The sequence below is a fragment of the Anthonomus grandis genome, chromosome 6, assembly GCF_022605725.1.
Source record: "Anthonomus grandis grandis chromosome 6, icAntGran1.3, whole genome shotgun sequence".
NCBI classification, from domain to species: domain Eukaryota; kingdom Metazoa; phylum Arthropoda; class Insecta; order Coleoptera; family Curculionidae; genus Anthonomus; species Anthonomus grandis.
In genome coordinates this window covers 32,914,374-32,940,139 of record NC_065551.1, presented here as the reverse complement: position 1 = coordinate 32,940,139, position 25,766 = coordinate 32,914,374, and the positions used below count along the sequence as shown (strand labels likewise).

Genomic DNA, 25,766 nt, shown 5'->3' with positions numbered 1-25,766 from the left:
ACATTACACAGGGTGGACGAAAGATCTAAAATGGTTAAAAAACATCTTACGTAATTTAAGGACGGTCCCTTATTAGTAGTTTTACGTTATTCACAAGAATTATTTGTAATTCTTATAGAAACAATAAATAAACTGAATTAAATTGGCAAACCTTCTTTAAACGTAAAATGAAGTGAAAAATGACCCCAAACGTCTCAAAAAAAATTTAAGGGTGAATTAAAACCACGTTATAACGTAATAGAGATTTTTATTTGGCAAATACTCCCTACAAATTAAGGCCTAAATGTAACAGATCTAAACTATACAGATCAAGAAGTACGACGAAGCAAAAAATAAATCACATAAATTAATTTACTGTATATATTCGGGGTAGAAAGAAAACTAAACTATTATAAGTTAACCGTCACAATTTTCCTACTTTCGATTCTGTGTGTGTGTACATTAACCTATAAAAATAATACTCTTATATTACGTGAAGAAAGCAGAAACAGACGATAATATTGCAATCACAATGAGTAGGTAGTTACTTAACATTTAGTGCTACACGTATAATTTTTGTATAATATAAAAATACAACCATCATAACACTTCGTACAGTAGAGAATATTTCGAGTAACACACGCTTATTTAAGCTTTTGCTTTACTATTTGAGGCCTGCCTTTCAAAAATGTTGCCAAACAAGTGGGTCCTCAAAAGAGGATCAAAAACAGAAACAAGATAAAAAAGAAATAGTGAAAAGGAATACATTTTTAGCGCAAGCAGTTTACCATCTAAGGTAAGATGTCTTTAATTATTAGATGTAATATTGTAAATAATTTGTTACAAATGAAGTAAGAGTATCGACTGACTTGTTCCTGTTTAAAATTTGAATCCAGGAGAAGTATATTTCAAAAGTTTAATGAATTGGGTAATTACGAAAAGCAGCAAGCTTATCTTCAAAGATTCGTTTGTTCACAGCTAATAAAACGTCGCCGTCATGGTGATTACGACGGCAACATACTTTCCACCAATTTCTTATGTTACCAAGGGGTTTTGAGGTTCGATTTATAAAAATATTCTCGAGATTACGTGTACAAATCTTAGGAGAAAAGTCCTATCAAGAAATATGAACAAGCAAGAAAGAAGAGAATTTTCGAAAACTGTTCGAAGCATAAAGAAATAAAAAGCTAAAATTATCGACCCTATTTCTTCCTTCCCTTTGGAAATTTACAGTAGGCCAAAGATAGAAACCAGTAAAAATTAGGCTCAAAGATTCCGTTATATACATACATAGATACAATAGATAAAAGTGCGTTAAAAAGGGACAGCTCTATAGAAAATAGTTTTTTGTTTCTTCTAGCACGTTTTGGAAAGGCGGGCCTCAACTATAATCAATTCTTATTAGTTCTTATTGCTAGCAATAGATAAAAAAACTTAAACACTTTTTATTTTTGTTAATTAAGGAGGAGTTTGATCGGGAAGAGTCCCACCGGAAGGAGATTTCTCCTCTCTAGCCGCACGGGCCTGATGTTCGTTCTCCCTCTCGATTTCCTCCATCTGTTCCAATCCCTGGGCTATGAGAAAATCGATTATCCGATAATCCTTGCCCGATTCCGTATTGGCGATCCATAAAGGGAGCCACTTGTTGGCCAGCAACCACTGTACCGAAACTTTACTGATTCGCCCTAAAGACAAATCTGCAAAACGATGTGTACGCAATAAAAACCGCAATCGAATCATTAAACTCACCGGTATGATCCGAGGTGCCGTAAAGGCTCTCGATGGCGTAGTGGTTGCTGTTGATACTGCCGCAAGACGAGGATAGGTGGCGCTCGATACGTCCGATCCCGTGGCCGATTATGTCAATGCGACCGTACGCGTTGCCGATTCGACCGTAAGTGCTCGAGCTGCAACTGGGCAAGTTCGGATCGTAAATTGGATCGATTAGGTCGGGCGCGGTTGAAGTTGATGGCTGTTGTAAGCGTAAATCTGTAAAAAAAAGTCGCAATTGAATGTTATATGTCAAAGATTACGTGTGTTTCGCGCCCCGTCTGGGCAACATTAGATTTACTAGATTAATTAGTATTGCTTCAAGAGACACTTTTTTGTAAAAATCACAAACCAACAGAACTGGGAGGGTCACCCTTCAATAAGCAAAAGTCAAAATGTGTTTTATTTGTTTAAGCAAAAGTAATTGTTATTAACAAAGCTTATAAAAAATCAAATAGGTACATATACAGTAAAAGTTGCGAATAGCGATGTAGGCTTATCGCATTTAAGTGTTTCTACAATTTGGAAGAGCCGGGATGCAATAAAAAATCCACTTAATGAGAATTTGCTACCAAAGAAGAAACTTAGGTTATCCAGTCATTCAGATATAGATAAAGCATTATTCAACTGGTTTAAAGAAATAGAGGATCGCCAATTAGTGGTCCTATACTACAGGCAAAAGTGGAACATTTCGGCAGGGTACTGAATAAAGGACCGGAATACACCTGCACAGAAAGTTGGATAAAACGTTTTTGAAAAATGCATAATATTGTTTATGGAAAAATAAGGGGTGAATCTGCTAGTGTACCTCCAGGAGTGACAGAAAACTGGTTAAAAACTGTATGGCCTGAAATAGGAAAAGGGTATACAAGTGACTAGATTTTTAACGCGGATAACACAGGTCTGTTCTACAAAATGCTTCTAGAGATGACATTGAAATTTAAAGGCGAAAAGTGCAAGGGAGGGAAAAAGTCCAAAGTAAGAATTACTCTTTTTGTTGCTGCCAATATGTCTGGGTCAGAAAAACGTAAGTTGCTTGTTATTGAAAAATCAAAAAACCCTCGTTGTAAAAATGTTAAGACATTACCTGTTTCCTACATGTCTAACAAAAAAGCCTGGATGACTTCAGACTTGTTTATTAAGATGGACGAAGAAGAATTTAATCCACCATCTATTGAAGAGGTCTTACGAGCAGCGAAGACCCTACACAGTTTTGTACTATATAATAATGCGAGTGACGGAGAACCTTTAGGCACAACCAGTTTTCTTAAGAAAAAAAATTAAATCAATTTACTTCAACTCGCGTTGCAAATTGATTTTTTACTAAAGTAACTACATAATTTTTTTTATATGTGCATACATACAAATGTATTTTATGTACTATGTAGGTTTACCTTACGTTACCTGTATCAGTGTAAATTTAGTTTTTTTTATATTGGATTTTCATTTTTGGTTTTTTGCTTTGTATGTATTTATGTATTTTCAGGATTTTGTAAAATTAAAAAATATATATCTGCCTTGGTAAAGAGATCAATTTTTTATGAAGGTATAAAAATCTTTAACCACCTACCAGGAGACATTAGAGAGGCAAAATCTATCATCAAATTTAAGTTTCTCTTGAGAGATTTCTGTGTGGTCGAGCTTATTACTCTGTGGCTGAATATTTCAACGACAATCAGATTTTAATAAATTAAGGGACACCTAGCTCTTTTCCTAACCTGTTTGTTTTAAATGTTTTCTTTTTTTTATCCCTAGATGTTGAACTGTGTTTAGTTAAGAAAAGTTAGATATAGTTGATTTTATTACTTAAAAAAAAAAATGTAAATTTTAACTGTTTAACTTTGTTTCGTCATTGTAACTTGTATTTTTAAATATAATCTAAACCGTGTAACTCTGTCTCTTTAGGATTAGGTGAAACTTTGTTTATAACAATTTTTTGTTCAAACAATAAAGCATATTTGAATTTGAAAATATTTATAACATACCTAATTATGTATGTACATAGTCTTATTTGAAAAAAAAAGAAGTAGTGTATGTAGGTCCTTTAATAACGACGGCCGTTTATAACGACCCATGTTCAGTAGTCCCTTCGCCGTCGTTATATCCGACTTTCACTGTAATAAAAGTAATGATACCAATACACACATAATAAGTCTTCAAGGGATGTAAGAGCATTATAGGATAAGGTAACATATAATTTAGGATAATTAAAATATATCTGAGTAAAATTCCGCTAGCGAATAATATGCCGTGTAAGAATATCCTTTTGATTCTGAATAAAATGTATTATTGAAAATGAAGAAATCTTGAGAATGGCAAAATTAACAAAATGTTACAAACTTTGCCCTTGTTTATATGTGAGAGAAACCGAGACTGATATGAATGTGAAGTTTTTAACATTGAATGAAACTCAAATATTTGCCATTGTCATATTTGGAAATTAGAGTCCGCTGGTGCCATGACGGTTATAGTCGCAACCTAATTAAAGGTGCTAAAAACTAATGAAAATTAAGTTTAATTAAGCAGAAAGAGCAAATCTATACTGCTAATATTTTGAAAATTACAAAAACAATTGCCGAAGCTTCTTGTTCATACTGTCCGTCAATGTGTTAAAATGGCTATAAAACTTAACATTATTTACGAACATTAAACTACGTACTTTCTTGCTGTTGTCGTACTTCCTCAATAGTCTCGTAAATGTTCTCCTCTTGTCGGCTGTTGGCGTCGGGTTCGGGACAAATCGGTTCGTAAATGTTCTCCTGGACGGCACCGGTGGACGATGATATCGACGTGGCGCGCACGTCGTACCCCACCGCACCCTCTACGCTACTGTTCTCGTCACAGTTCGCGTATCTACACAAACAAAAGGGGGCTTTAACTAATAAAGTACCGTATATATCGGTAGGAAAATTATATATACACTTAAAGTACGAGATCTTATATGGAGTATAAGTATTCTTGGTGAAGTTACAAATAGAGTGAAATAGTGAGATTAATAAATGATATGATGTGATTAAGAAAAAGTTCAAGTACAATCTGGAAAAGCCCTTTTCACTTTAAAAACGGGTTTTTTTTTATTACTTAAATCCGATCCTAAAAGCGGGTATTTTTGTACACATAGCATCCAGTGGTACCAGGACTTTCAGTTTATGAAAGAATAACAAGACCACCCTGTAAATTCGAAATGCAGCTAATGTAAGTCTGTTGACCCTCTTTGCGACCTTTAGGGAGCTAAAAAAATGCACAATCATCTGTCTTTGGAAATTAAATCATTGACATCTTTTCTTCAATTTCGCAATGCTTTGAAATCATATTTACTGGAGAGAGCTTTATATGCAGTAGATGATTTTTTTTTAATATTAATTTTTGAGTATCATGCACGCACTGGCTAATTATTAAATTTTTTACGATGTAGAATAGCAATATTTTGTATTGCTAAATTTCTATAAAATTTTTTAGGACTTTTTAAACATTGTATTAATGTTTTTGACTGTTTTTGTTACTATTTTTATTTACTTTTCTATTTTCGTACGTTCCACATTTAGTATAAGAAATTTGACCAGGTACATTTATGTCTTTTGTACCCAGTTTTGTATATATTTATTTATTACTTGTATTTTGGTTTCTATATTTGTGTGTCTTGCTTTTTATGTATATCTTTGTCTACAAAATTTCTTAAATTTTTTGACAATAAAGCATATTTGATTCATTGATTTGGCTTCTTAAACTACGACATTTCTATATATTTATTTCTAGTTGCTATGCTCTTAGAGCAATTTCTGATAGTTTAGATTCTTGACATACCTAAACGTGCTTAACATGTAATTCTCACTTGATCTATGACATATGTTTTTGAGGCTTACGTGCTCAATATAAGTTTAACTCATTGTATTATATGCAATTTTTTTAGCTCTATTTTGATGATTTTTTTAGCATACTATTGTTGTATTTAATTAATAGTTGTATTTAATTTATTTCACAGGATTATTCGGAGGGTGGTTTCTTTACTCTAACTCTGAAACATCCGGTGGAATAATTTCGTTAGCGTGTTTTTACAAAAACCCTTGTTTTTCTGTTACGACCATGTCTCCTGAGCATTTTGGTTTTTAATTTGTGTCAAAATGTGCGTTGCTTCATTTTTAAAAACGAAATTAATTTTCCATCCACAATTCACTACTTTTTCAATTATCATTATCTTTTGGTGTTATTTTGTAATATGGCTTTGGTGCGATAACAGTAATGTAACGAAAAACAAGGCTTTTGAAAATTCGCTAACGAAATTGTTCCACAGGGTGTTTCAAAGTAAGGGTAAAGAAACCACTCTTTGATTAACCTCGTATAACAAATAAAATACAAGATTTTATTAAAAAACTGAGTGTACCAATTGAAATTCATTAAATTATATCCAGTCTGCGAAAAAAATCATCAGAATAGGGCAAAAAATAAAGAAAATACACTACTTTAAACTTATGACGAAAATTTTCTCCATTGCGTGTTTTTTTTGCATCTGAGTGTATAAGAGCCAATTCTTTTGGTAGTATACAAATAAAAAAGTCACCAGACTACCCTGTTAGGTTTAAGAAAGCCTTAAGGAAAATGTTGGTCTCAAAAGCTTGCTATACCCTGGACGAATATTTTAATGTAACCAGCTGGAATTAAAAATCTCCTTCTGTTTTATATAATTAGTGTGCCTTATTATTGATAAGTTTTATTCTTTGTTGAATTTTCAATATACATGGTGTTACAAAATTCAGTGCAAATATTTTAAGAGCGTATTGTTGGAGTCTTTGGCGAGGAAACTTTTTTATAAACATGTATCCTAAAATGCTTCCCCTCAGAGCTACAGCCCGCGCAAATACCTTAAAGAAAATCGATTATTCAATTCTATGAATCGACTATAGGTATACCTAGAATCTTTTGAAAATTTGCAAGTCTTTTTTTTTTTAGTTTTTTTCAGTGTTTTTGACATTTTCTTGGTGGACCATACCTTGGATTTCTGATAAGAATTTTAAAAATCCCGTTTTAATTTAATTTCTAAAATCTAAATACCAGCTAATTAGTAATGAAAAAATCCAAAATTATCGTTTCGATTTGACAAAAATTGAAGCAGTCACGGTTCACTTCGTTTTTTTCTGATTTGCTAGCTTAATCGGATATTTTAATAATGCTCCGCCCTCGTTTATCAACGATTTTCTCAAAAACGGTTAATAATTGTATCGAAAAAATGCAAGAAACCAAAATTTTAGATTTTTTCGTGGCTAACTAGATGGTGTTGCTAGACTTTTAATTAATTTTCTTATCGAAAACATAAGATAGGGGCCAACAGACGGGTAAACCCTCACGAATTCTCCTTTAAAGTTGGATTTACATCATTTTTGGGACGGAAAGTGAAAAGAGCTCCCAAAAACCGGAGACTTACAAATTTTCAGGAGATTTAACGCGTAACTATAGACACGGTTTCAAATAATCAATTTTCGTGGGCTGTAGCTCTGAGGAAGAGCATTTTAGGACACATGTTTATAGGAAAAAAAGTGTTATTTTGACTTCAATAATACGCCCATAAAATATGTGCACCGAATTTTGTAACACCCTGTATATTATGCCAACTTGCCATATCTATACTAAAGAATGACGTTCTGTACTCTTGCGATATTTTTATTTTTTACTAGGGTTATTTTAGCTCATATCAAAGCTTTGTTGACAACTCTGTTTGTAATAATAAAGCTATTTTTTTGAATTTTTAAATGTAAAATAATAGTTAACCACCAATACCTGCCAATCGAACCGTTAGATGGAAATCCTATAGACCCGCCGCCAACAGACTCCGATTTTCAAATGGGCTTATCGATGATCGCTACGCCCGCGTAGCTACGGCCGATACCCATGCAACTCGGCAACAGGGTCCACGAGTCGCTTTTCGGATTATAGACTTCCACCGATGCCAGGTTGCTGGAACCGTCGTCACCGCCCACGACGTATAATAAACCATTTAGGGCCACCACGCCGGCGTTTCGTCGACAAAAGGCCATGTCACTTATCGGAGTCCACTAAAACATTTTTATAGTTCGTTATCAACCATTCGAGACTAATTACTGACGATTAATAAACAGTAGTAACTAATTAGTTACTGTACTGTTTGTTTTGTATTATTGAGATTTATAAAAAATTGTTTTTTCTTACTTGGTCTTTTGTGGGATCGTAAGATTCGACAGATTTGCGCACTAGTGGACCATCATGTCCGCCGACCGCATAGAGGACACCATCCAGGACACCAACACCTAAAAAAATCGTTTAATAAATAAACCCTAAAAGAATTAAACAAATAGTTTTATCTAAAAATCCACACAAAAAGAAAATATTCTTGTTAATGCATTTGTAAACGGGCCATAAAGGCTTGGAATTTAAACTACATTTATATTTTAAACCATATAATATTCTATTAACAGTTCTTCCTTTTTTTGTGAAGCTGACAGCACAAAATATGTATACAATGCTACAAACTGCGAAAAGTAGACCTTGGTGAAAATCTAAGATCACATCGCAAAGAACAGTACAGTCTAATTAAATCTTAGCTATATTAATGGGTATAAAAACATAAGGAATTTACTGTTAATGTTCCATATAACTGTATTTAAGTTGTCTTTGTAGATATTTTCAGTCTAAATTCTTTGAAAAGTCCCCATTTGGACACCATATAAAATTCTCAAAAAATAAATATGTCCCGACAAATATTTAAAAATTCTAGGCAATATTAAAAGTAAACATTTTATGGATTTCTTGGACGCAGATGTCTTCTTAATGACAAATGTTTAAATACACAAGCTCATTACGAAGTAATTTTGTTCCTCTACATAGTAGAGCAAATAGACTTCATTTTCTTCATGAAATTTACACAAATCTGATAAAATCAGCTAAATCTAATTTACCTAATCAATACTAAATTTATTTACCTTTATTTTCCTACAGATTGATAAAAATGACAATTCCAAAAAATGAATACCATTCATCAGATTATCGATGAAGATAGACGACTCCTTTTACACGTACGTCGGTCTAATAACTGTTGTCCAAGTGTTTAACGTTTTGACCCCTTTAGGGAAAGGGTTTTTTTGTTAAACTTTAATGCGTAGGTTTGATTGTTCTAGTGAATTTCTTAAATTATATTGTTTATACCTTTTAGGTAGCACCGATGATGGTTATTTATTAGCCGTCAGCTTTTTGCTATTAGTGTATGAAAATTATATACACGATATACTTCTCGTATTTTATTTTTAATAACCTCTATGACATCTCACAGGTGTATTTTTCGGACAAACCGATTTTCCAAATATTAGTGGACAAATTACAGTTTGTACATCGATAAATAAAAAATATAAGCCAGAGTGCATTGTGCCAATCATTTAACATAATTCTTGGATAACGTATGGCCAGTATAATCAGTTATAAGGAATCAGAGTAGGACTCTGTAACGCAAATAGCGATAGATAAACTCTTTATTCTCTATCTCTACGGTATTTCGTACTCTATAACGCCGTTGGGCTTTTTCAATACAGAACGAATATAGACGACCTCGCTTTCTTAAGCGACAACGAAAAGGACCTTTCTATTGTAAAGATATTATTTTCTTCCTTTTTTAGCGTGTATTGTGGGAAAGAATAAACTATTGACTTAATTATTTGGATTTGGCACCGACTCCCCGTTCGTACTTCGTGAACGGGGAAATTTTATTAGGAGAGAGAAAAAATTTAACGTGCGATGGACGGGAGTCACTACCTGATTTTTTAAAGTGTTATGTTATGATTTATTTTCAGTTTTTCGTTTTTTATTTATATTTCTATTCTGTGATTTAGGGTAAAAGGAAAAGGAGAAATCAAATTATTTTACTAGGTAAGTACTCATCCATTCCCTTAAGTAAATAATATCCTATGTAAAATTACACCTTCCAATTGCAAATCATTATAGATAAAAAGTGGGTATACATCATAATATTATTTCTGTTAACTTCCTATAATACCTATTATATGCCTTTGAATATCTTAGCTTCTTTAGAAGAAACTATGTTTGGAATAAACTTAAATTGTTCCAGACTAGTTTTTAATGCCATTTTTAATAAATAATCAACTCATTATTGTTGTTACAGATATGGAGAATCAAAGTAGAGCACCTAAAACCAATCCAGCGCAATGGGCTGTGCTGGTAGATTTTTTACTTCAACATCCAGAAATGATCAACGATTTTCTTGCATTCGCTGCCGATTTTCTAACTCGTTAATTAAATATCTTTGCACAGGAAGCATTTTAAAGTTTTAAGTGCTTGAACTAAGCGTTTTAGGCGCTAGAACCAATAAAAATTAATGTAAAAAAGTAAAACAAAGCCAAAAACTAAGTTCTAAATTTCACATCACAACAAACTTTTGACATAAGCACAATAAAAAAAAGTTAAAATGTCAATATTTTCAATGTAATTTTCTTCTTCTTGTATTCACAGCTGGACTATGCTCAATTGTCTGATGTTTTTAGAATAGATAATTATCGAATTCTCTATGCTCGAGCAACAACGAAGTTTATAAGGAAATGTTTATAGAGTGCCAAGGTATTAAGCGATCTTTGTCTCTTCGCTTCCTTCTCTAAATAGAGAATATTTACAGAGTCTCACGCCAGGGACCCTTTACGTTGTCAAAGGTACAATAAATAGTTTAATCAAAAAGAAAAGCCAAAGAATTAAATTTTTTGCTAAAACAATGTAGGTATTCTCGACTGGCCAATAAATTCGCCAGACATGAACCCTATCGAGAACGTCTGAAAGTTTTTGAGATCTGAAGATAGAACGAAAGCCCCTGAAGCAACCAGGCAAGAGTTCAATATACTTAATGACTTTTGGAAACATAACTCAGAGATCAAAAGAGATTCAAAATTGTATAAGCAGTATGCCTCGTCGCGTTGAAGATGTTCAATCAGGCTGCGAAAGATGCTTAATCAAAATACTGATTTTTGCGAACGAATGTATTCTGATACAAAAAGAATGTATTTCCATGTAATTTACTCTTCGTCTTAGTGCCATTTGTTGGATTTATAATAAATGTCGGTATTTTCGGTTCGGACGTATTAAAGATCAGGAAAACTATATAACTGAACATGGATCTAATATTATGACCCAGTAAACATTTTTTACATGGGACCTTAACAAAATCAATCAATTTCATACCTGCTCCGCTCCTTCTCGCACACATATCAGGCACCGCCCTCCAACTATCACTTTCGGGGTTATAACATTCCACGGAGCTGAGGCAGTGTCTCGAAGCTCCATCGTATCCGCCCACCTGTAAAATCGCATAACCCTTTGTTACAGTTTAAAAATGGCAAAAAATATACATACACAACGCCCTCCTTTCGATTACTAAGAAATTTGCATTTTTAAAAAGCTATTTGCAGTACTATCAATCCCAGTTCTCCTTCTTTTGCAAAATCTCGAGATTTCATGTAATCGTACTTCTTGGAAGAATGATTGTATTTAAATAATGTCTCAATAAACTTTCTCTTGCATACCCCAGTTTTATAATTGTTTTGTTGTAACTGCTGCAATCTATTTCGTAAAATACAATACTATTTTTAGTAATACTCACAAATCTATGGTCGATTTTCTTAGGAGTTAATTGCACGGTTCATATGTTATGCTTCTATCTGGCCAATTGTATAAATAATAATTTAACGTCGGTTACATAAACAACGCAGCTTGGCATAGATTTCGTAACGACTTGCTAATCTCTCGTTACTTTTAAAGTGCAATATTTTAAGTAAATTTTACCCAGACCTTAAAACCTGGAAACAGCACGGTAAAATGGCCGTCCCTCACTGGCAACTTGGTATTTGCGGTTTTGTACCTTAAGTGAGTAATCTTGTGATTTGTATCAGTATTTGATTTATTTATTTATAGATATCATTATTCATCCAATTTATTTATATTTCAATAACTGTTAGTTTTTTGCTAGTCATTAAATGTTTATATTGCGAATGTTGTGTTAAGTATTCTAAGGTTTTCTATTATAGGCCTAATGATGCCCTTAACTCTTTGAAGTACTTAGGGACAAAATTTAACCCACTTATTATACAACTCTACATGTATGTTGGAGTAAAATTTAACCCACCTACAATTGTTTTTTTCCCAGTAATGGACGTCGGTTTATTTATTAAACCGTCTGACTATATGATCATATAAGCCTTAGAGATTAAGCGTATAAAGTGCAGATGTCGCTAGATTGTTCCTAGTGTAATTGAGTTTCGTTCTAAAAAGGGTAAGATATGTTTGTTTTTTTTTAAGTTTTATTGTTTTTTTTTCTGTTAAAAATATATGATATAACTGTTTTATACTAAATAACTTGAAATTATTGAGTTACTTACTTCTATATTCTGTATTTTTAACTATGGGTTAAATTTTGTCCCACCATAAAAGTAAGGTTTTTCTTAGGTAGGAGCAAAATATGGCAAGTGACCGATTTCCAGAACCATTACCTTTTAAGCTTATTGGTTTGACCGAAAAGGATCTTTATAATGAAATTGAAAATATTGAAAATTCGGACAGTGAATTTGTAGGCATTTCATCAGATATCGACTCGGATAATGATAGTTGTAATGGAAATGATGTAGACGAGCCAGAAATCACAAATAATTTAGCAGAACCGAATAATATGGTAATATCATCATCTGATGAAGAACCGGAGGAATGGGACCCCGAAGACCTTATTCCACTGAGCGAATTAAAAACATTATTCAAAATACAGTGGAGTAGGAATAATAAAACGGTTCCACCTGAACATATGGTGTTTCAAACAAACCTCTACGCAGAGCAAACTTTTCACAATTCGGGCAAAAGTTTAAAAGCCACCGATAGAGTAGAAATGCGTACATTTATTGGTATGAACTTAATAGTGGGTATTAAAAAGCTGCCGTCATATCGGGATTACTGGAGTACAGATCCAATTTTACATGATCCCTATACTAGTAGACTAAAAACTGTCCATCGCTTTGGTTGGCTCCTAATTAATGTACATTTTAATGACAACAACTTCATGCCCAACCGAAATTCCGATAATTTTGATAAATTACATAAGGTAATACCAATTTTAGAAATGTTGAAATCCAATTTTCAAGCCTGTCTGCATCCTCACGAATTTTTGTCAGTGGACGAGTCTATGATGTTTAAAGGCCGATCTACGATCAAACAATACAGGCCTGCAAAGCCAGTAAAGAGAGGCTATAAAGTGTGGATGATAGCTGACAGCACTGGATATTGCTGGGACTTTGAAATATTTTGTGGCAAAACCGGTCCTATTGCAGAAAAAGTTTGGGTACTAAAGTAGTGCTTCAGATGACACAAAATTTTAAACACAGGTATCATAAAATTTTCTTTGATAACTTTTTTACAAATGTAGCCCTGATGAATCAACTGTATCAAGAAAAGTTATATGCCTGTGGTACTATTAGACATACCAGAAAAAATATGCCCCAATTTCTGGAAGATAAAGCAATGCACAGAGGTGACTGTGACTGGTACGTGAGTTCTACAGGACTTTTTAAGCATTTAAATGGCGCGATAAAAGAACAGTTCTTCTCACCTTTCAAATTATCACAACCCAGATGACAAAACTGAGGTTAAAAGGAAAGCGAAGCCCAATAGCGCTGACTGATTACAATAAACATATGAACTCAGTAGATAAATTTGACCAAGTGAGGGCAGTTTACGGCCTCGACCGAAAAAGCAAAAAATGGTGGCATAGAATCATGTTTTTCTTTATTGATGCTGCTGTTGTTAACGCTTACATGCTTTACAAGTTATCTGAAGGGCCTAAAATGAACATGAAAGAATTTCGTTTGAATATTATAGAACATCTAGTTGCTGACAAATTGGTAACATCATTACAGGGTACCGAAAAACCATTACCAACTCCCATCAAAAAAAGGAAACCTTCCCAACCAGAAACGATTAGACTTACTCAAAGTACACATCGGCCAGTACGAACCAGTAGACGAAGATGTGCAGTCTGTAGTTCCAAGGAATTTGAAATACGCACAAATTGAGTTCCCCTATGTTTGGGAAAGAACAAGTCTCGTTTTCAGTCCTACCATACAAAATTACTTTAGGCAGTGGTATGGTGCGTCAAAATATGTACCATGGGTTTTTTAAAGAAAAAAGTAAAAAATTTGATATTTCTCAATGTTATGTTTTATTTTAGAGCACCTTGAATTAGTTTTTAGGTTTTTTTGTTATAAATAAGAATACATTTTTTTTTGTACCGCTTGGGTAAATTTTTACCATTTTTTCTGTACCTCAAAGAGTTAAGGCGAAACATATTACCATTAAAGACAATAACTGATACCACAGATATAACTAGCTAACGCAAGTTAGCTAGTTATATCTGTGCTGATACTGTTGAATTAGGGTTTTTATTCTAACCTGGATTAACCTCAGCAAAGTACCCTTGACAGTTTAAATTTTAATAGACAGTTAACATTTTCTGCCCAATTTATGGCAAACTTTCAGGGTTTAAACTTTAAATAATGTATTATATATATTTTGTTAGTAAGAATAAAAACGTACTCAAGTAAGCTTTTAAAAACTTTACATTTACTAGACAACCCCTTAAACTCTCTGACTTTATTTGAACTTGTTGTTTGCTTGAAAGAATTAATAAATTATTGTTTTCCAAGTTTTGTTTTACTCACCTGATTTAATAACTTAAAGAGATAATTTTGAAAATCATAAATTTCGTTGGTCCTTCACCAATTTTAATATTTTTCGTAGCAGTAATTCCCCTGAAATTGATTTACTTACAGCATAAAGAAGACCGTTTAAAACACAACTTAAGCTAGGATCATACTAAGACATAAATCAATGTTACAAATTAATTTAAAGAGTCACTAATGAATTTGTGAGAATTGCAACAATTGCTAAAAAAAAAACCGTGCAAGTCAAGACTATACTTATCGAAAGAACGTTGCATTCTAGTTATAGGATTTGGTGCTGTTCATAAGAACTAATACCAAAATCTATATAGAAGAGTTTTTTAAGTCTTAGTCAATTTTTGCTCCCGAAAATTCAGCCTATTTAAGAGAGAATCTCAATCAGTGATGCCAGGTATTAATTTAAAAATATAACTCCAAAAAGTCCAAAATATCGTTCAAACGAATAATTTCAACGTTTAAATTATATAGTTTTAAAATAAGCGCCTACTTCTTTCCCTCTATACTACACATTACAATGAAAAAAAATTGTATGCGAGTTATTCACTTACAGCATAAAGAAGACCATTTAGCACGCCAACTCCGACGCTGCTTCGCCTGGTCGACATGGTGGCGATCGTACGCCATTTTTGCGTGATTAAATCCAGCACTTCGGCGGTATTTAGGCCGGTGGAACCGTCGAAGCCGCCTACGGCATAGATGCTGTTATTAAGCACCGCCACCCCCAAAGTCGATCTACGGGCTTCCATGCATTCGCAACTGGACCAGGAGTCGTGGGCGGCATCGTATACGTCCACCGTTTTAACACGTAATGAACCGTTGAATCCACCTACCTGTAAGAATTGCCTATTTAAGATTATAGAAAAAATGCACCTTAAGACTTTAAATTAAAACTTTAATGACTGTTTTTTTTTTGTAAAATTGGGGTCGCTAATGCAGGATTTAAGTGGCTGTGTGCTTAGAGTAACGAAGTATCCAGCGCCTTGGGTGACTCTATGCGGCTTAGGGATCTATCTGAGGTTCGGATTTAAACTGGATTGGGTATGAACACCTAAGAAACTTTGATAATACAGCTGTGCGTCAGGAAAAAACATCATACCTTAACCCTAAACTTAAAATTAAAAGAATTTTGGAAAACATTAAATAATTTAAATAGTAAATCAACCCAGGAGCCATCCGAGTATATTTCTTCTAAAAGCCCGGAAGAATTTAGTAATCGTTTAGTTTCTTAATATTAGCCCTTTTTAAAATTTTTTTTTCTTAAAGCAATTATATTATTTAAGTTTGTTAATACCAAATCTAACTTTTTAATACTGTATTTATCTGCTTTAAATTATCTATACTAAAAAACTGATTTAATAAGTTTAATTCATCACGGCTTTTAAGGTCATAGTTAGGCATATTAAAAGCACCAATAATTAAAAATTTGAGCATCTGCACTTAAATGACTAATAAAATACAGCCAAAATCCGGGGTTTTGTTAGGAGAATCAGGTGAAAGACTACAATCAAACTTGTAAAATAAATAAATAACTACCTATTTTGAAATTATTACAGAAATAGGTAAAAACATTAGTTTGTCTCTATAAGTCCCACTAATTTCAACATAACCTCTATTAAACCTAAAAACTATATGATAAACAGAAACTTATTCACTCCAGGCTTTTCAAACAATTTTGCATTTATTTATGTGCCTCATACACTGTTTGTAACAACAAAGAAAACCTCAATGCAATTCAAAACCTTTGATATTTTTTTTAACTAAAGAAGATTACTTTATTCTATTTACTAATGCGTAAGAAATACCAAAAAATTGGGAACGATCCTTGGAAAAATATGACTTTCTTATATGTATTTGCTTTGTCTCAAAGTTTCATTGAACATTAGGTATCCAGCTCATTAAACCTTTAATCTTAACGATATTTGATCCATAAACGTTTTAGAAGAATTTAAATTTAACCCTTTCGTCCCGAACGGTACACATATGTACCAGGCAAATTTAAAAATTCCTGTTTGTAAAAATAAAACGTTTTATTTGGTATAAATGTGTACCGGTCCGGTGTATCAGGCTTCCGCAGTGTACCTACAATAAGCATTGTGGTAAATGTGTGGTTATGTTGATTTAGTTAGCACGTGTATTTAGTAGTTAATAAAGTAGTAATAGTATTTAGTTGTTAAATTAGTTATTTAGGACACTCAAAGTGCTTATGCAGATTTTTTATTAAGTTTTATTTATTATTCAATTGCAAGTGCAGTGCTGTTACAAAGGTAGGTCAAAACTATGTCTTATTGTAGGTCAAAACTATGTCTGATGGTAAACATGTATACCAACAGGTCTGTAATTACGTTTATTTGATTTCAGCTTCAATATGGATCGCCGCCGTCCGCTTTCACGAAAAGAGCTGGAAAAGCTTATTGAAGAATCCTCAGATTCGGAACCATTTTCTGCTGGCTCCAGTGATAATTATGGACCAGATTCCGATGAAGAAGCTGGCAGTGATACGTCCGATATGTCTTCGTCGTCTTTATCGGAAACAATGCAAACCACTGTGCATCGAAACTCAGACATAAACTCTGCGCAACCACCACAGGTAAATTGTTGATAGAAACCTAGTTCTTGACTGGGTCATTCCTGACCAAAAATTTAAGCCTGCTAAAATCCTTCCTCCTGAAAGAGAGTGTATGCTGGCTCCAGATATCACTAAGCAGTTGACACCTATGCAAATTTTTCATAAAGTATTTCCTCATTCTCTTTATTTGCACATTGCAAATTGTACAAATGAACGTCTGAGAATCCTAAACCAATAAAAAAAAGGAATGAGAAAATGACTGACAAAGGAGAAATACAGAAATTATTTGGCTGCATGTTCATTATGTGCTACAATCGCTTTCCAAGCCTAAAAAATTATTGGAGCAAGAAGGAGTCAGTGGGAAATAGCACAATTCAAAAAACTTTTTCAAGAGATCGTTCCATGACTTTGAGCTCAAAAATTTACATTGCTTTTCCTCAAAAACCCCCAAATGCTTCAAAAACATATTATATTTATTATCTTGTTTCAAATACACATTTCCAAAATGTCGCCAGGATAGCCAGTATCAAAGTATCGACGAATCTATGACCAAATTCAAGGGTCGATCTTCTTTGAAACAATATATGCCCCTCAAACCAACCAAGAGGGGCATAAAACTATGGCTTCGCTGCGATGGAGATTCCGGCTATACGTATGATGTCAATGTATATTCTGGAAAAGATGACTCAATTCCCGGCTAAAAATCAATCCCTAACTTTAGGAGAGCGAGTCGTAACAGCTCTTGCGTCTACAGTTAAAGAAAATGATGTTATGTTGTGTTTTGATCGCTTTTTTACAAGTGTGAATTTGTTACTTTCACTAGACTATGCAGCCTTGGAACTTGCATGTCCAATCGCAAGAATGTACCAACTATAGGAGACAAACTCCAAAAAGGGGAATCTCAATTTAGATGCACTTCTTCTGGATTACTTTGTGTAAAGTGGCAAGACACAAAGGAAGTTTTGCTAATGAGTAACTGTCATAAGCCCAATTTGACAACAATTATCAAAAAAAGCAAAACCGGTGAACAACAAAATATCGAATGTCCGGAGGCCATTTCTTTTTACAGAAAAAAAATGCAAGGGGTTGATCAATTTATTGGGCTATATGATCATGATCGAAAATCAGCAAAGTGGTGAAAAAAAGGTGTTTTACACATTCCTCAATATGTGTGCACAAATTCGTAGATAATGCATAATCAACTGAGATGTAAAAATGAGAGCATTTCTTTTCTTTCCTTCCTTACCACACTTGCAGAAGAATTAGTAGCAGAAGGTATACGATATACAAGCTTACCATTACCGAAACAAGGCGTTCCTTCAAGAAAAAGAAAATTATACGGATCTCCAGCATTACATCTGCCTGTAGAGGGATCAACCAACACTAGATGTTCTGAAGAGAAAAAACAAACAAGAACAAAAACTCTTTGCTCGTGCAAGTTCTGTTTTATGTTATATCATACCAAATAGTTAACTAGGTTCATTTTCTACTTTGCAAAGCCGTTTTTGTATTTATTTTTTTTAAATAAATGTTGGTATAGCATTTTTTTCTGTTTTTGTGAAATTTTCGATCATACCTCTTGGTACACGTGTACCACCATAAATACCTGTTGGTACATATATGAACCACCCCCTCCACCATTCCCTGACTATTGACAGAAATTTATATTAATAAAAACTCATTGTTAGGCATCCTAACAATAATACTTTACACTATTTATTACTTAAACTAAAATATTTTAATTCAGGGACGAAAGGGTTAAAAGAAAATTAACATAATTGCTCAGCAGTAGCAACTGTCTTAGGCGCCATCTTCAACGTTTTGTCACGCTTACGCTTACCGCCATTTTGAGACTAAGAACTGTCATATTTATGCCAAAACATGTGTTAAGAGAAAAAACAAAAGGAGAGACTTTTAAACTTGAGTTTCAAATTAAATAAATCTAGTTTTGCCTATTTAGTCTTACCGCGTATACTTTTCCTCCCACGACCGCGAGTCCAGCCCTGCATCTGCGTGTGGGCATTTCCGCCACCTGGTACCACCTTTCCTCTTTAAAGTCGTAACATTCCACGCTTCTAATGGCTTTAGGAGCTTGACCGCCGACTACTAAAAGTACTTTCGGGAGTCCTACGGGCTGTCGCGGTTTTGTCCTACAGATATAATACAGATTTTCACTGTTAAGAGAATTAAAATAGAGATTATTAACACTTACCTAGGAGTCCTAAAAGTTATCTTAGTATCCCCTTTTAAAAGATGAAACTTTAAAGCTTCAATGTAATAATCTTTGCATTGTAAATCTGCTTTCAACAAGGGCTCTTCCTCCACCCTTTGAACCAAATAATCCTGAGACATAAGGGGCAACCTGACATACTCCATCAATGAGGCCAGATGGCGCTGACGAGCGTCTACGTCATGATGCACCCAAGCAATAACACATTCAAAAACCTAATAATAAATAAAGCGCGTAAAAACTGTTTTATCCTCTATAAAACTGTTTAAATAATTAATACCTTTTCCTCTGACGGTACTGTCAGTCTATCGCTGCTAATGAGACGAGCCACTTGCTGGTGTGACAGAGACAAGAACTCTTCGCATTCAACTACTTCCCTGATAAAAATTAATTTATTTTAAACAGAAAACTGTTAAAAAAGAGAAAACACTTACGGAAAATTAGTTTCAACATAATTGTCCGCGTTAGTTAAAAGTTCTAGGCAACCGTGTAGGTCGGCGAATGCCCTAATGCCTAGACAGTTTGTGGGGTGTAACTGACCCTGTAAAAAATCGCAGCAAGCATCTCTAACATCGGTAAGCTGTAGTAAATGGGCCGCCGGTAAGAGGACTTGGACATTTTCTTCAGATACCTGACATAAAAATTGTTTTTTTTGCGTGTCAAATGACACTAAAAAAAAATTGATTTTTTACTTGAATTTCTGAAGTATATGAGTATTCGACCAGTAGCTCCAAGGCATAATGATCGACTTGTTGAATGACAATTCTATCTTGACGGCTCTCTTCGAAACTGGAGAACATGGCGTAAAAGTATGGAGAGCAGGCGGCCAAAACCATTTTATGAGCCGGTATTTCCATGGAGTTTGCCACCAGTGTCACATCGCAAAGCAGTTTTTGTCTGGAATTTATTTTTTTATTTACCAAATATTGTCCAATACACTCAGAAAAATTTGATAGGTTGATTCAAACAAAAAAATGTTTAATTTATTTTTAACTATTATTTTATAATATATTTAACCCACATTCTTTGTTAAACTACTAATATATAGAAAATTAACACTAATTTATGTAGATAAACCAAATTATTGTTTGCAATAATATTTAATAAGTTAATTTTACTTATTAGGAATAGTTATTTTAACAATAAGAAATTGCCAACTGTCTAATAAAATTTACTTAAGAAATAGCATAATTTAACAATAGTTGGGTTACATACATACTTTTTTGTTAATTGAAACTAAAAAATGTTCAATTTTAATTTTACCTATTCCGACGTGGTAAATTGAACCCACTTTATCTGTAAACCAACTAGTATTACTACTAGTATACTTACAACGTTTTTCGGTATTTCTGGAAATATAAGTAGCACACGATACATATTCTTTGCTTGCGGCCCGTTTCATTCTTTTCCACAATACGGCTCGCGTTGCACGTTGATAAAATTGCGCGCCAAATAATAGGAATAGGAAATAATTTTCTTCATTTTGTATTATACACTCAGGGTTTTGTGAGTTATTTTTTATATTTTATAAGAGTGAGTAAACAATTGGTGTAGTAAAGATGGATGATGATTTTTCAGTAAGATAAACAAATCAGTTTGTAAATTCTCTACTCAATTCAACTAAAGACAACGAAGACGAAGGTGGTCTCAATTTATCCAGCCTGTCTAATCCTCTTGAAATTGGTTTAAACTATTCTGGGCTGACTTATCAAGCTGAGTCTGAACCAGAAATCGAGGAAACTTTAACATTAAAACGCCTTCTGCAAAGTTGGGGCTTTGAAAATTTATTCGAAATCTTAAAATGTAAGTAATTTTTCCATTATTACCAATTTCATTTTTAAAGTATATCCACTTATTCCTTGTGCAATACTTATGGGTCCACATTAACCTTCACACAAAAAAAAATACCTATATTAAAATCATTACATTTGCTGCCCAACAAACAAGTGTTTTGTTAATTTTTCAGTAACTAGGTTAATAATTTTCCACTTTTGTACTCATATTTTGTTATAGTTTCTTGCTATGAATTAATGAATATTAAACATTTAAATTTTGCGATAGATTATTAAATAAAATCAGCTTAAGTGATGAGCCAGAATTAGAGTATAAATCTAAGCATATCACTAAATCTACTTTAAAAGAAATGCCCTATTATGAAAGAATACAAAATTTGGATTTATTTAACGATGCAATTGTAAGCTCAGAATCGTTGATTTTTCTTAGGGAAGTAAAATATAAAAATACGCTGTATAAAGTAATTTTTTTTTTTACTTTCAAAGTCATTAAAATTGTATGAGATTGTTCATATAGCTGTGGAAATTAAAGAAAATTTGAAAAATGGTTATCTTATTTGTGTTGAGCATAAAATTAGTAAAATCGACAATCACTTTTAATCTTATAAAGTATTAAATAAAACCAACAATTTTTTTATATTTTCAACACAGCTTCATGAATTTCACTACGCTCCTATTCACGTATATAAATTACCAAATGGTTTTGAATATACATATAAGACCAAAATATTATTAAAAGCTTATAATTGATAATTGGTTATAAAAATAATGTAACAGATATAAAACAAAATTGGTATAATCATCAAAGGTGTAAAAGCAAAATAAAATTAGATTTATTATTTTTTTAAATTGCCTTTAAGTATATTTTAAATAAAGATAATTTTCAAAATATTTTTAAAGTTGACCAAATAATTTTAAGTTATTTATGGATTAATTTTAAGACATTTTGGATAAATAAATTTTGGATAAAAATCTTGTGTTATATTAAACCCAACCAAAATAATTAATATCTGACTAAAATTGTCGCTAAAAATTATTATTAATTTTATACTCGTTAATGGTCATGCATGTTCAATAAAAAAATAAAACAAATGTTATGAGAACCAATTTCTTCATATTAAAGGATTAAACCCTTTCGTTTTGATTTTTTTGTTAAATTTGAATGAAAGTCAAAATTGAAGTTTAACCAGGGTGTTTCAGTGTATACATTATACATTTTCACGGCCGATGAAAAGACTGACCTTTAAACAGGTATTTGAAATCCCACAGTAAAGCATTAACAATGAAAAATTATACAAATGCTATTAATAAAGCTAAACCAAAAAATTTAAATAAATATATAAAAAAAATATCGTACCACCTAATTTTATAACAACTAAAAAAAAGTACGGCAAACAAAAATAAATAGTCATTCAATTAAAAAAAATTGGTAGAGAAAGAACATAATCATAAGTATACCTCGTTTTTTTTGTTGCCTAAATGAACATATTGATATCGGAAAAATATTTTGTTTATACAAACAAAATAATATAGTAATATAACAAAAAAATTGTTAAAGTACGAAAAGATAAAGTCAATACACCTTCTAAATTGTTGCTGCAACAAAAATTTTGTTAAACGACTATTATTTAGTTAATTCGCTAAGACCATGTTAAAATCAACGAAAAAAATTGTAGCAGAACCAAATCAATTTAACCATTAAAATTTGGTTAATATAACTATGAAGGTAGTTTGACGCATTTTCATATGCTCTTTTTGGTTGATTTTACTTATGCTTTTTGTTGAGTGTAGGAAATTCCTAATAATAAGTCAACTTATGCATCAAGAAGTAATTATACAAAACAGATAAACTAAAAAAAAAAACTTAACATTCTATAAAAATAAAAGATTTTCTGGAGGGTTACTACCCTGGAAGACTGTTCCATCTTGCAGCATAGTCTTAACTTGTTTAGGGAGTGGTGTGTTTTAAACAGACTCAGTTTAAATGTATCTAAATGCTTCAATATGTAATACTATACAAATAAGAACACCATAATATTTGACGACAGAAATAACCGAAATTCCAAGCTCACAACTCCAGAGAATATTACAGGCAAAAGAAAATTAAATGGACGGTTTATACAAAAAGAGAAATATGGTCATGATCACTGAAGTAATTTTGTTTTCAAATGTGGCTATAGTGCCATTAAACAAGTCAATATCATTAATGCTATGTAAAATATTAAAGTATCAGTAAGGTATCTAAAGGAGTAATAAAAGTGAAGGTGTTTCCTAGTGTGGATGGCAAATCCAAAATTTAAGTCAATTAAAAGATGAGGTGTTTAAATGCCAAAGAGCTGACTGCTTAGAAAAGGCACAATGCCTCAGAGGTAAAAAATTAAATATTTGTAGAAGTAACTTATGGTCATACCCCCTATAGCAGGGTATATTCCATCAGTTTCTAAGCACAGATATTTCAAAAACCTGCACTGCACATAATTAAGCCTGTCTATATGGACATTATGATTGAGGAACTACACTGTTGCTCCATAAAGTAATTTAGACTTATTTAGGCTATTACATAAATTCTAAGGTAATAAGAATCTCCAACCTTTTAAATTCTTTAACTCGAAAAATTCATCCATTACCCCAAAGATGCTGGTCCATACACTTGTATAAAAGGTAAAAACACAAAATCTACAGCATCACAAATACTGTTTTGTTGACCTAATTACAAAAGCAAAAGTAGTAAAGAGAGTAACAAGCAAAATAAACCAATTATTTATTTATTTATTTAATATCTGAAAAAAACACAATCATAAATTGTAATTCCAACTAAATTATTATGAAAATTTAAATTATGCATTTGGGATTCAAATGGAATCCCTAGCTTTATCGTTAAGGATTGTGTGCAGATACTATCATTATCACTAAATCATATTTCCTGAAATGTGGAATTAATGCAAAATGCCAACAGTGATATACACAGATTTTACCAAGGCTTTTGACGAGAATGATCATCAAATATTGATAAACAAATTGATGTGTTTGTACGGATTTTCAGAGATTCTTATAAAGTTAATGGTTTCCTACCTGACAAACAGAAATCAATTTATAGAGATCAAGGGATTTAGGTCTGTTATAACCTGGGATCAATACTCTTTCTTTTATTTATTAATGACTTTCTAAATATCATTAATTGTCATAATGATTTAAAGATTTTCTGAAGGGTTACTACCCTGGAAGACTGTTCCATCTTGCAGCATACTCTTAACTTGTTTAGGGAGTGGTGTGTTTTAAACGGACTCAGTTTAAATGTATCTAAATGATTCGATATGTCATACTATACAAATAAGAATCCTATAATATTTGACTACCAAATTAGTAATGTTTCCTTAATAAGACAATCTGAAATTTCTCATCTGAGTATAGTGTTTGACAGGGAACTTACCTTTGTACCACACATTGAAAACATTGCCTCTAGAGCCTCAAGAATGTCAGGATTTGTGTTAAGAAAGTGTAAACTATTTAATAACCCCTAAGCAATTTGCATGCAATTGGATGACTATGACTATGGCTCTTTAATTTGGAATCACTAGATTTATCATCTGAATACTCTGGAGGCTGTTCAACGGAATTTTTCTTAAAATATTTGGCATATCGGGAGGATGGTATCTACCCAGATAGAGGTATAGATGACACTTTACTGTTATCAAGATTCGGAGTGCCCTTAACTGAATGTCTGACTTCAAATTTAAAAGTGAAATTTTTTATTTATTTGTTTGTTTCTACATTATCACAAAGAGGCAGTTGAACCAGTGCAAAAAAAAATATATATAAGAAGTACTAAAGAGAACAGAAATTAAAATTAACTGGTGTCATCTTATAAAAAATTACTAAATTTGAACAAAGAATGCATCAACACTGACTCAGCAATGTTACATTAGTAAACATTCTTTAAAACCAGTTTTTTAATTTACTATCAGACAAGAAGAACTCATTGAGTTCATTCTACTAGTAAATGTTTTGAAAAAATCGTATTGCATTGGAAGACAAATAAACACTTCAGTCTAATATAACTTTTATAGTTCCCCTCCCCGAACTCCTCCATAGTAGATTCTACTAAAGAGAGATTTAATATTATTATGGTTTAAACACTTACTTTCTCATTGTATTCATTATTTCAAAAGCTTTTTGTGTATGCATGGGATTTTTATATGGGCGTCTCTCCCTACAAGATGACTGCCTATCGCAATTTTGGGGCACATGCTTCTGAGAGCTCTCGTCCAGAGAGTTCTGGCTCGCACATCTAGTCAACATTAATGTGCTGCAAATTGATATTAATATATAAAGCCAATTAAACCAGTTTTCAACTGAATCGATCTAATTAGGCAACTCTCGCCTAATTATTATTAAATTATCAGATTGTTAACACTAATTTTTTTCTTTGGGCTTACCTTCCTTGTCTTTCTATGGGAGCTTCTGGGTTATTGGGCTCCATTTCGGTGGCCTTCCAGGTGCGAGACTGATTAGTAGAATTCAATTTGGGCCATAAAGAATTAGAAAAACGACCGGGACTCTCAAAATAAACAAAATTTTGATTACAAAATACACAAATTTCCTACAGGATCATTTTTGTGTTTGGAACAGATGACTTTTTACGTTTTACGCAGCCGCAATTCAAAACAGAATGGACAGGTGACACTGAC

General features: G+C 32.7%; 2 protein-coding genes across 3 annotated transcripts; both read right to left on the bottom strand.

Moving 5' to 3' along the window:
- Positions 1-346: 346 nt before the first annotated feature.
- LOC126737994 (uncharacterized) lies at positions 347-5,570 on the bottom strand. Its single transcript, XM_050443147.1, has 4 exons — positions 5,554-5,570; positions 4,409-4,602; positions 1,729-1,968; positions 347-1,664 (listed from the first exon to the last, which is right to left on the bottom strand). The coding sequence occupies exons 1-4, from the start codon at positions 5,568-5,570 to the stop codon at positions 1,438-1,440; spliced, it is 678 nt and encodes a 225-aa protein (XP_050299104.1). The 3' UTR covers positions 347-1,437.
- On the bottom strand, positions 4,455-25,766 carry LOC126737499 (ring canal kelch homolog). 2 transcript variants are annotated; one of them, XM_050442420.1, is made up of 12 exons: positions 25,515-25,766; positions 25,220-25,384; positions 19,978-20,182; positions 19,720-19,916; positions 19,566-19,662; positions 19,268-19,500; positions 19,022-19,205; positions 15,038-15,319; positions 10,954-11,068; positions 7,930-8,027; positions 7,522-7,796; positions 4,455-4,602 (listed from the first exon to the last, which is right to left on the bottom strand). In XM_050442420.1, exons 1-11 carry the CDS (start codon positions 25,556-25,558, stop codon positions 7,581-7,583), a joined length of 1,836 nt encoding a protein of 611 aa, XP_050298377.1. In that variant the 5' UTR covers positions 25,559-25,766; the 3' UTR covers positions 4,455-4,602; positions 7,522-7,580. The 2 variants fall into 2 exon arrangements, with proteins under 2 accessions (XP_050298377.1, XP_050298378.1); XM_050442421.1 differs by lacking the exons at positions 25,220-25,384; positions 25,515-25,766 and adding an exon at positions 20,618-21,267.